The sequence below is a fragment of the Capsella rubella genome, unplaced genomic scaffold, assembly GCF_000375325.1.
Source record: "Capsella rubella cultivar Monte Gargano unplaced genomic scaffold, Caprub1_0 scaffold_8, whole genome shotgun sequence".
Classification (NCBI taxonomy): domain Eukaryota; kingdom Viridiplantae; phylum Streptophyta; class Magnoliopsida; order Brassicales; family Brassicaceae; genus Capsella; species Capsella rubella.
In genome coordinates, this window is record NW_006238916.1 from 8,702,437 (window position 1) to 8,713,229 (window position 10,793).

General features: G+C 35.0%; 2 protein-coding genes across 3 annotated transcripts; both read right to left on the reverse strand.

Annotated features, from left to right (window-relative positions):
• Positions 1 to 381: 381 nt before the first annotated feature.
• LOC17876145 (serine/threonine-protein kinase D6PK) lies at positions 382 to 3,045 on the reverse strand. 2 transcript variants are annotated; one of them, XM_023781715.1, is made up of 4 exons: positions 2,790 to 3,045; positions 2,406 to 2,515; positions 1,542 to 2,311; positions 382 to 1,456 (listed from the first exon to the last, which is right to left on the reverse strand). In XM_023781715.1, exons 3-4 carry the CDS (start codon positions 2,174 to 2,176, stop codon positions 595 to 597), a joined length of 1,497 nt encoding a protein of 498 aa, XP_023637483.1. In that variant the 5' UTR covers positions 2,177 to 2,311; positions 2,406 to 2,515; positions 2,790 to 3,045; the 3' UTR covers positions 382 to 594. The 2 variants fall into 2 exon arrangements, with proteins under 2 accessions (XP_023637483.1, XP_006280353.1); XM_006280291.2 differs by lacking the exon at positions 2,406 to 2,515.
• Positions 3,046 to 5,017: 1,972 nt separating this feature from the next.
• On the reverse strand, positions 5,018 to 9,081 carry LOC17874877 (25S rRNA (cytosine(2870)-C(5))-methyltransferase). The gene is made up of 16 exons (XM_006279419.2): positions 8,452 to 9,081; positions 8,288 to 8,351; positions 8,033 to 8,166; positions 7,843 to 7,926; positions 7,684 to 7,758; positions 7,505 to 7,576; positions 7,342 to 7,415; positions 7,096 to 7,148; positions 6,876 to 6,985; positions 6,624 to 6,692; positions 6,466 to 6,540; positions 6,235 to 6,327; positions 6,062 to 6,141; positions 5,876 to 5,975; positions 5,388 to 5,761; positions 5,018 to 5,299 (listed from the first exon to the last, which is right to left on the reverse strand). Exons 1-16 carry the CDS (start codon positions 9,025 to 9,027, stop codon positions 5,251 to 5,253), a joined length of 2,082 nt encoding a protein of 693 aa, XP_006279481.1. The 5' UTR covers positions 9,028 to 9,081; the 3' UTR covers positions 5,018 to 5,250.
• Between the last annotated feature and the right edge of the window lie 1,712 nt (positions 9,082 to 10,793).

A 10,793-nucleotide genomic window follows, 5' to 3' on the forward strand; every position in this document is an offset into this window, starting at 1 on the left:
TCTTTGAATTATATTTGCATAATCCTTCATTATATTAATATCCTCTTGTTGGGTAAAAAGAATTTTTGATAAAGTTAATCCTTATTACAAAAACTTCTAAATGTCTACTAAGTTTGTTAATAAATTTAGTTTTTATGATAAAATAGATAAAATAGGTAAATAATACTATCTCTTCTCCCTGGAGAGTGGAGATATTGAAGCTGGTTCTGGTGACCCATTTTCCCAAAATGAACAAGTTTACGCTTCTAAATATGAATAAAACACAAACGTGACCAGCACTAGCAATATACCTGACTTAGTGCTCCATATCGACCAACCCTTTTTAACTATGAGCCTGAATCTCCTGTTTCTTTACATGACAAATTCTATACTGCTGCCTCCTCATCTCAATGGTTCGTGTCTAACATTAAGGTTAAGAAGATAGTACAGAGACCGTCTCACGTTTTTGAAGAATGATTACAAATCTCATAACTTTTTCCAAGACGTGAAAAATATAAATAGAAAGGAAGAAGAAAAACACATTTTTCGAAAACACTAAACAGAATTTGCAAAGAAACAATAGGAGAATCATCATCAACCGTGGAAACAGTTTCTTCAGAAAAAATCAAACTCGAGATAAGTACTCTGATCAGATCTCACGCTCGAAGATGCAGCAGCAGGTGCCGTAGGAGTAGGATTCACCGGTTCAAGATCTACCGGTTTAGGAATCTCCGGTGGACTGGCACACCGAACCAGAGCCCAATTCACTCCTTCAAAGAAAGGATGTTGCTTTATCTCTGTTGCTCCACGCTTGTAAGCTAATCTATGTTGTGGTTCTTTCACAAGCAAGCTCCTTATTAAATCCCTAGCTGCAAAGCTAACAACTGGAGATTCCGGGAATCTCAGAGGCTGACCAACCACATTGAATAGCGTTGCACGATTTCCTGATCCTTTAAACGGTGTTTTACCAAACAGTAACTCATACAGAAAGATCCCAAAAGTCCACCAATCAACTGCACTCCCATGTCCTTCACCTTTGATGATCTCTGGAGCTAAGTACTCGTGTGTACCAACAAAAGACATTGAACGGGCACCTGTGGGCTCTGCAACCAGTTCTGGTAAAGGAGTTACTTGGTGGTTCCCGTTTTCGGTTTTCGGTTTCTTGTCTTTCTTGGATTTCGATGAGAAGAATCGAGGAGAGAAGCAAGATGTTGGAGCCATTGAGATGCAAGAAGGTTGCTGGATGCATGCAGGTTGTTGCGAGCAAGATACTGAATTCTTTGACAAGCCTTCGGATCCGACATGGGCTGATCTGACTATCGAGAGACTAACGGTACATCTTAGGGAGAGATCGAAATCCGAAAGCATCACATGTCCATCATCTCTAACAAGAACATTCTCCGGTTTCAGATCACGGTAAATGATCCCAAGCATGTGTAGATATTCCATTGCAAGAAGCACTTCTGCTACATAAAACCTACAAAACAGTAAGTCAGTTAATACCGTTATATAAACGCACAAAACTAGTTTCTTAGATAGAGAAAGTTTGAATGAATGTTTACTTTGCTGCTTGCTCGGTGAAACGCTTCCCGGGTTGTCTCTGTCTTAGTGTATGCAAATCACCTCCAGGACAAAACTCCATAACCAAACAAGAGAACTTCTCGGTTTCGAAATGACTATACAAAGTTGGGAGAAACGGGTGATCAAGACACTGCAATATCTCTCTCTCAGTTTGAGCCCTAAGAAGCTTTTTCCGGCTAGCCAAAGCAGTTTTATCCATAACCTTCATCGCAAAATAACATCTAGTTCCATTCAACTCAGCAAGATGAACAGTTCCAATATCCCCACATCCTAACCTCTTGAGAAGCCTAAAATGGTTCAAACCCAAACCACCGTGTTTCGTCCTAACAGCTTGAATCGCTTCCCATCTCACATCATTCGCCTTGTGAGGTTTGTTGATACTGCTACTAAAGCTGCTACAAGTACTCTCATCGCTTATATCGCTGCTTGTGCTCGGTCTACAAGTACTACTCTTTCCGCTCTCACCTTGCTCGTTGATCTTACTATTACCGGTTTTGCCGTCACTACTTGGATCAGCAAAAGATAAACTCGAAGACACTTGATCTGCTAACGTGTTGATTGACATACTTTGGCTGGAATTGGTAAGTGATCCGTCTGGAGTTTTTGAAGCCATCATGAAGCAAAACAAAACTAATACAGAGAGCAATCTTGATATGTGATTCTTAGAAGCCAAATCTTCCTTCCCTGAGCTCTAAGGAACTTGTCTTGACTCTACTAATCAATATTGTCAGAGATACCATCAAAGAGAGACCTGATGTAGCCATCAAAACAAAACAATAGCATCAGTTAAAAGCAGTCTTGAGGACTCGAAAACTCATGAGAAGATTAACAATCACAGATCTTACTACAGCTAAAAGTTGAGTAGATGCACAAACTTTGTTTTTCCTCTCCCCAAATTGGACAAAAATAAATCTCAACAACGAAGTTGAGCTGTTGTGTGATCTTGAATTCAAATCTAAGAGACAAATCAATTGAATCGTGATAAACATAAACCAATCAGAGCTCTTGAACTAACCAAAACCAGTATAAAACAAATCGAAAACATTTCATGCAAAAAGTGGATTTTTCATTTGTTAAACAGATCTCGTTAAAGTAAGAAGAAGAGCCAAATATAAAGAGCTTTTGGATCTAACAGGAATCAGAGAATAAAAACCCAGAAAAGAAGAAAGGAAAAGAGCAGAGCTTTTGAGAGAGAGAGAGAGAGAGAGAGAAACCCATTAAATCGTTACCTGAAAGTTAAGATTTTTAAGCCATAAAGATCAATCACGAGGTACTCTTTTTTCGAGATGAAGAAGAAGGAAGGAAGGAGAGAAGAGAAGAGAGAGAGAACAGTCACTGTTCATGTAAGGCTGTAGAGAGAGAAAGAGATAGATGAACACATCTGCTTGCTTCCATGGAAATGGGGATAGATAGAGAGAGTGTTAAGGGAGATGAGAGAGAGAGAGAGAGAGTTTGGGTCTACCATGAAAAGAGGGAAGAAGGAGAGAGAGGGTCAAAGAAAAAGCTGATTACTTTTTTTTAGTAAAAATTTAATATATTGAGGGATGCAATTATTATTATTATTATTTCAATGTATTTTTGTTTTCTCCAAAATGGAAGACAAAGGTTTACATCAAGGATGCTCTCGTGAGCTGTAATAGTTTTTTTGAAGCTTTTTTAGGGGTAACCCAAAACACAATTTGATAGAGATTATTGTAAACATGTTTATACTTTTTGGATTAATTCTTTCATTAGATCATCTGCTATTAAAAAGCTTATTTGATTTAGTATTTTTGAAAAACATTTTTCTAACTATATATTAAAACAACTATCATATTTTTCTATTTGTTTTTAAGAACCCATCATATATTTCTTACGAAAAAACAAAACATTTCTCAAATTTTACACCATTAGAAGTCTGTTGTTCACGTATGGATTTTATAAATCTCACATACTAAGCTTAATTTGACATGAATTTATAGTGTGAGAGATTAGTAAAAACTATTTGTAAATTGATATTTTAAAAGTTCATAAAAATATGTGAATCAGTTAAGCGTACTGTTTTCTCATTAAACAGGGCAAATATCTACAGTTAAAATTCACCATTTGAAACTTGGGAGTTCCAAAGATGCCCAAAAGAAAAGCTTTTTGAGCAACATGTTATAAGTATATTTTTCAAATGTTGAGTTTCCTTAGTTTATAAGAAGATTATATATATCATGTGCTGCCACCCCTAATTTAAAACGAAATGAAACAGTGTATTTTTTTTTTCTACTAGAAATTGTTCAAGAGGTAGTTGACAAACCAGAAGATTGTTCAACATAAGAAAACACAAGTAGGTACTAATTTTGTCTATTTTAGTTTACCTATATATCAAATAATTCATCATATTTTAACATCATGCTCTTAGCTCATGTGTTAATTAACGAAACTGCGTCCAAATTTAAATTAAGAAGAAAACTCAGATCCAATTAACGACAATTGTTTTCTACACGATTGGCTTGGGACGTGGGGAATCTTTCTACACGATTAACTAATCTTACGTCTACACTAGTTAATCAAAGGTTGAAAATTTGAATATATACATATCTCGTATTTGTTAACTTGAATCTAGTTAAAACTTCTGTTAAATTAGTTTTATTTAGCCAGTCTGCTTTAGGACAACCCAAATGTCAGAACATAGTCCACATGATTTTGTTTGACGTACAGATAAAAATAATAGTCCACCTGATTTATTTTTATATCAAAACCATCTTTTTCCCCCTACAAAAAAATGTTCTTTATAAAACAGCAGACAAAAAAAATAAAATAAAAAGGTTCTTTCGAATATAATAAAATCAGGAAGAAAGTAAGCAAAAAAAATACATATGAATTATTCGTAACCATCATAATCCCAACAAAAAAAAAATGATTGATTGAAAACATATAATCGACCAGTTAGATATATCTTTAATGGTTTTAGAATATTAAAGAAAATATATTTATTATTAAAAACAAATTAAATAAAAAAGTGAAATGAATAATGCAAATATGAGGAAAAGAGGAGTTAAGGATAAATAATCAAATTAATATTGAGAGGTCCCCAAACAAGATCTGACAAAGATAGATGAAGAATGGGTTGTCATGTTCTCCAACACAAGTCCCACTTTGGAGAGAGATGTGTATCTCTCTCTCTCCCTCTCTAACTACTTACAACCAATCAACAGCTCACTGCCAAATCCCTAATTTTAATAACAGTTTTCTGAAGAAAAAAAAAATATATAGAAAAACTAAACTGAAACCTTTCAGAGCTTTTCAGTTTCCAAGTTTTTGTCTATGTAAACTAAACTGAAACCTTTCAGAGCCTTTCAGTTTCCAAGTTTTTGTCTATGTGACAATTGGTTTGGTGCTGAGGTTATGGTTTTTTTTCTCTTTTGGCCAACCCTTAAGCTCGTTCCTGTGAGAAAGAAACATTGTTGCAATTTGGTGATCAGCTTGCAAGAACAAAACTCAACTTCATACTCTCTGAATGATTTTTTTTGAAACAAAACTTTTGGACATGAAAGATCTGTCCACTGAGTCCAACAGAGTGAACACTCTGGGTGCTTTCAAAGTTACACAAATCTGTCGTGAATAAAAACATAAACAACAAAGTAAATATATGGCACAAGCCTAGCATATAAGATAGTGTTTTAACAAAGGGTTTCTTCTCCTTCATGCAAAAACACTGAATCATTGCTTCTCCTTCGCCTTCTCTCTCATGGCTATTCTTTTCTCTTCCCTGCAAAATTATTGTCAACCAAAATATATAAGACAAGCCTTTAAGCCTTTTTCGTTCTTTCAGTTCATGCATGAGAAGTTTTTTTTACCTAGCTTGAGCAATTTCCTTCTTCCATTCTGATCTCTTCTTCTTCTGCTTCCTTACTTTAGGTGGCTCTTCCACATTTGATGTTGATTTCTTTCTCTTTTTGCTTTTCTTTTTCTTCTTTGATTTTGCAAGTCTTTCCTCCTCCTTGTTTTCTTTTGCTTCCTTAGGCTTCTCCAGCTCCTCTATGGCTTCCTCAGGCTTCTCCAGCTCCTCTATGGCCTCAGCTTCATCATCATCAGACACTTCAGCTAGCTCTACAGTTTCTCCTGCCTCATCATCATCATCATCATCATCAGACACTTCCGCTTGCTCTACAGTTTCTCCTGCCTCATCATCCTCTTCTGAAGATTGCTTCATGTTGCTCATTTTCTTCAGCTGCATAAGAAAAAACACAAGCATAACATTAAAAAATGTGGGATAAGTTTATCAACAATAAGAGTACTGAGAAGTAGTACATGGTTGATCCATTATAGAATCAAAAGTGAGTACCTTGGCCACAAAAAACCCGTCCATGTTGTGCACATGAGGATAGAAACGTCTAGTCTTGTCTAAAGATAGCTGAAATCGATGTTCTCTATATCTGATAAATCTGATGAAGAAAAGAACAAAGAGTTTGAGGCATATCACTGTATTGCTCTAGTACGTATCTCTACAGACGGGGAAAATGTAAATTACCCTTTTCGGCCAAAATCGAGTCCACATGTTACTAGTTTAACATCCCTCTTTTTGAGAGCATAGTCGATCACAGCTTCATTCTGCAGAATTTTTTCATACAAAATTAAAATTAAAAGTTAGGATGAATCGAAAACCATGAAGAGAAACATGGTGATAGTTATCAGTTAACTAACCTCAGCCACCATAAGGGAACATGTTGAATAAACTATATATCCACCAGTTTTGGAATTGGCATCCACCATATCAATAGCAGCGAGAATAAGTTGCTACATACCAGAAAAGGGTTTAATTAACATCTGTTTATTGGACAAAATTAACATCTGTTTATTGGACAAAATTAACATCTGTTTAAGAATGAAAAATTTTGGATATATTTGACACTGTTAAAGATGGTAATGACAAACCTTTTGCAAATGAGCAAATTTCTTTATCTCATCAGCTGTTTTCGTAATCTTAACTGATTCATCTTTTGATATGACCTGTATTGAGTAGCAGAAGACATTTAGTTTAAGAATCTGACTACTACTACGGTTTAACAGAGACTAAGATTGAAGCTCCTTACTCCTGTCCCACTGCAAGGCGCATCCAACAATACTCTGTCAACTGTGTTCTGACCTAAAACCTTGGGTAGCTGAAAGCAATGAAAGAAAAGAAGAATTAGACAGGTGCTGCTAGTTAAGCAAAGATAAGCAGGTCACATAATATAATTCCAGTCATGCCACTAATGTAAACTTAGGTAGATGTTATGGTTTTTAACATTTTCTGAACAGGTAACAGAAATTTATTAGTAAGAATAAATGTTTATGAAGCGAACCTCTCTTCCATCATAGTTACAAACTATGGTATTTGTGACGCCCATTCGATGCAGATTGGCAGTAAGCGACTTAAGCCTAGGTACTTTCATCTCATTCGCATATATTAAGCCTGGTTATAGCATTATAAACATTACTAAACTGAAATACAATCAATACAGACAGTGATATAGCCAAATTGAGTATGGGGATAAGAAGCACTAGAAACCAATTAAGACATACCAGTATTTTTCATTAGCGCAGCAATATACGTTGTTTTCCCACCAGGAGCAGCACTGCATTGTGTAAAAAATATTATTATAAACTTACACAGGAAGAAACAGTCAGACACTCGATCTGGGTTCTTTCTTTCTTTTTCCAACTCCAACCAGCACAAACAATTTACATATAAAATAATCAAATAATCCAATCAACCAACTCAAACACTTTTCAGTTGCAGCTATAATATAGTAGATGATGGTAACTTACGCTACATCCACAATCCGCTCATTCTCTCGAGGGGCAAGGGCCATCACTGGCAAAAGCGAACTAGCACCTTGAAGCTGCAAATGTACCAAATACAGACTTAAGCATAAAATTACAATCTATATGAAAGGTGAACAAAAGGGTAACACATCAGAATATCACATACCATGTAGTAACCAGCCAAATATTCAGGTGTCGCACCAATTGGAACTTGTGAGTCATAGACAACAAGTCCAACCTACAATAGGACATCCGTAAAGTAAGACTTATGACAGATCAACAACAGAACAGAACATAAGTAAAATAGGACTTACATAATAGAAAAAATCAGAACAAACAACTTACTTTTGACCACTTGCTTAATGGGTCTAGATTGACTCCTCTGTTCAAAAGTACATCCGCAAGATCCCGTCTACGGGTCTAAAACAAAAAAAAAACATCACCATGAAACTGCAGAGTTCGAAAGTCATAAGATACAACTCAGCAAAGCACAACTAATTTCACCTTAAGTGTGTTTGTCCGAATAGATGTAGGTCTTTGCTTTTCAAAAGCTTCAATTAGTTCCATAAGCTCACCGGGAGGAAACATCTGCAAGAGAACCACAATATAAAAATCCATAAGTAAAGAGAATAGGCAACATCCTACCAAAAACAAAATGGCACTTCAAACAAAAGATCAGAGACTAGAGAGTAACCTCAATTAACGTTCCAATAAGAAAACTGTTATAACCATAATATGAACCAAGGTCAGCTTTGAGCTGTTCAACACAATCTTTCCTCCTGGCTCCTGTTGGCCTCAAAGCCTTGAAATTTTTCAGAGCTCTAACAACTGAAACGATGAATGAATTAGCCATTCAACCTTTGGAAGTCAAATCCAAAATATACCGAGAAAATACCATAACACCAACATTAAACAGTAATAAAGCAATAAAATTGGGAATGATACTAACGGTCTTCTATTCTAGTCTTAAGTAGAGGAAGATCTGGTGGTCCACGAGCTTCTTCTTCAAGTTCCTGGAAGATGAAGGATAAAATTAACAGTAAGTTAGATATAGCTACAGTCACACATAACAACATTCTAATCAAACAGAGCAGTGCACATGAGAAATGTAACCTCTTCAGTTGGTAGCCGAAAGGCATCATGTTCAGTTTCATCTTGCTTGTTAGTCTCCTGCTGTTCAGCATCAGCGTCTTCCTTCTCCTTTGCTAATTTTCTATCAATAGCATCAGACTTCCTCACAAGATCGTCTCCATCCGAGTCTGAATCCGAATCAACATCCGAAGGTCCCTCCTCCTCCTCCTCCTCTTCATCTTCATCATCTTCATCCCCGCTACCTTCTAGAAAATCGTCACCCAAAGTCATTTCATCATCGTCATCATCTTCGTTCTCTTCCTCATCATCATTATAGAAAAGCCCATTAGACCCTTTCTCTCCATCATCAGACTCATCAAGCTCTTCTGACTCCGCATCGATAGAAGCATCATCGGAAACTTCATCATCTTCGAGAGGAGCTTCCTCCACAACTTCCTTCTTCTGCTTCTTCAATGGAGGTTTCTTCAGGGATTTGGCTCCTTTCTTCAACGTCGAGATTTGGGGCTTCGACGGAGGAGTTTTGGATTTGGTGACCTGCTTCGTTGGAGGTGTTTGGGGTTTGGCACCTTTCTTCTTGTTACGAGTGAGAGCAGGCATGGCAACGGCTTTGAATTAGGGTTTTCTCGCGGCCAGGGTTTAACAGAAGAAGAACAAGTTGAAGTTATGAGATTTTTGAACGCACACACACTTTGTCGGTGTTGTACATTATCTCTTAATGGGCTTTTATTTCAGATTATTAGTAGCCCAATTAATAAAGATGGCCCAATGATCATATCGACGCTATTTGTAACATGATTGATTTGTCGATAAGTACAGTAAAACCTCTATAAATTAATAATGTTGGGACCATGGAAATCTATTAATTTATAGAGGTATTAATTTATCGATAAATTAATAATTATTAATTTATAGAGAGATATTCCTAATTTGGAAAATATTTTCAAAACAATATTTAAAAATAAGATTTAATCATGATAATTGGTATTTTATATATTCAATTACAAATAAAATAATAATAATTATGTATTAAAAGAGAATGCTAACTATTTTTCATATAATAAAATATTAGAAATAAAATCTATCAAAAACTAATGTGTCTATATATATACATGTATTTTAAAATTTTTACCTAATTATTAATTTATAATATTGATGGGACCATATATTTACAAAGGATTTTCAAAAAATTATTATCTTATTATTTTATCGAAATATGTCTAAAATTACACTGGTTCCAATTTGGGACCGGAGAAATTTATTAATTTATAGAGATTATTAATTTATCGAGTATTAATTTATAGAGGTTTTACTGTAGTAGTAAAAGTTTGTTATGCTGTTTCATTTGTGACGGCCTGTGGTAAATTAGAATTGATATGTGAATCGAACTAAAAGAGTCTAAAGACAACAACTTTGGAGGACCATAAACATAGACTAGACTAAGATCAACATGGGTGTCTTGTGACTTTTGCATTTCACGTATGGAGTGTTGTGGACATAAAGATTAAGATTGCCTCCTCTCTCAAGTTTGATTCTTTGGACAAAGGCGTAGCTTCTCTTTTGGACAAAGAACGAAAAATTACTTGAGGATTGTCACACCACCAACAATTTGAAAGATCATTGATCAATTAGTTAGTCATCTTAAGCAGCGCAATAACTTGTATGTTCTGACAACAATCATATTCAAAGACATAAACCTAACTCTCTTCGTTTTCATGATATTCACATTCTTATCTAAAATAAAATTAAAAATTAAAAGAAATCAGCAAAGGTAATTTTGAATTATGTTAACAATTTAATATCAACACAACTTTTGAAACTAGTGTGAACACCCAATAATATACTTTTAAAATTCGCCACAAACGAAAACACATATGTCTCAATCAATAAACAAGAAAACAAAACGTTGTCAACTTCGACATGAATCGAAGCACCACGATCTATCTTGTTGGTACAAGCGTGCTCTTGAACTTGCAAAACAAAAACAATAAAAATTTTGCTTTTCAAAAACAAACAAAACCATTTGGACCAAAGCTTGTAGAAACAAAAAAAAAAAAAGAAAAAACATTAACACGGTTGAAGTTTTCTCTCTACAAAATAACTTGTAAACTTTAACTAAACTCTAATATTTTTTTATGTTTCTTTCAATCTTAGTATTTTTCTATTCAGTTTGCCCTTTTCTATATATTTCCTATACTTTTTATATTTTAGCATTGTGACACACACACAAAGAAAAACCTTAATAATATTAATATGTAGTTCCGAGATTTGTGCATCAAGAAGTTGAAAAATCATACTGGCGAAGTTGACAAAAATGGTTGACCAAGTTTTTCCACTGAAGTAGAATCATTGGTTGGCTATATAGA

Excerpts from the sequence above, each read along its gene's own strand:
- LOC17876145 (XM_006280291.2), bottom strand. The coding sequence starts at position 2,176 with ATGATGGCTTCAAAAACTCCAGACGGATCACTTACCAATTCCAGCCAA. Across the intron at positions 1,457-1,541 it reads TTCACCGAGCAAGCAGCAAA|GTTTTATGTAGCAGAAGTGC; the intron begins GTAAACATTCAT and ends ACTGTTTTGTAG.
- LOC17874877 (XM_006279419.2), bottom strand. The coding sequence starts at position 9,027 with ATGCCTGCTCTCACTCGTAACAAGAAGAAAGGTGCCAAACCCCAAACA. Across the intron at positions 6,693-6,875 it reads GTAACTATGATGGAAGAGAG|CTACCCAAGGTTTTAGGTCA; the intron begins GTTCGCTTCATA and ends CATTGCTTTCAG. Across the intron at positions 6,541-6,623 it reads CGCCTTGCAGTGGGACAGGA|GTCATATCAAAAGATGAATC; the intron begins GTAAGGAGCTTC and ends TACTCAATACAG.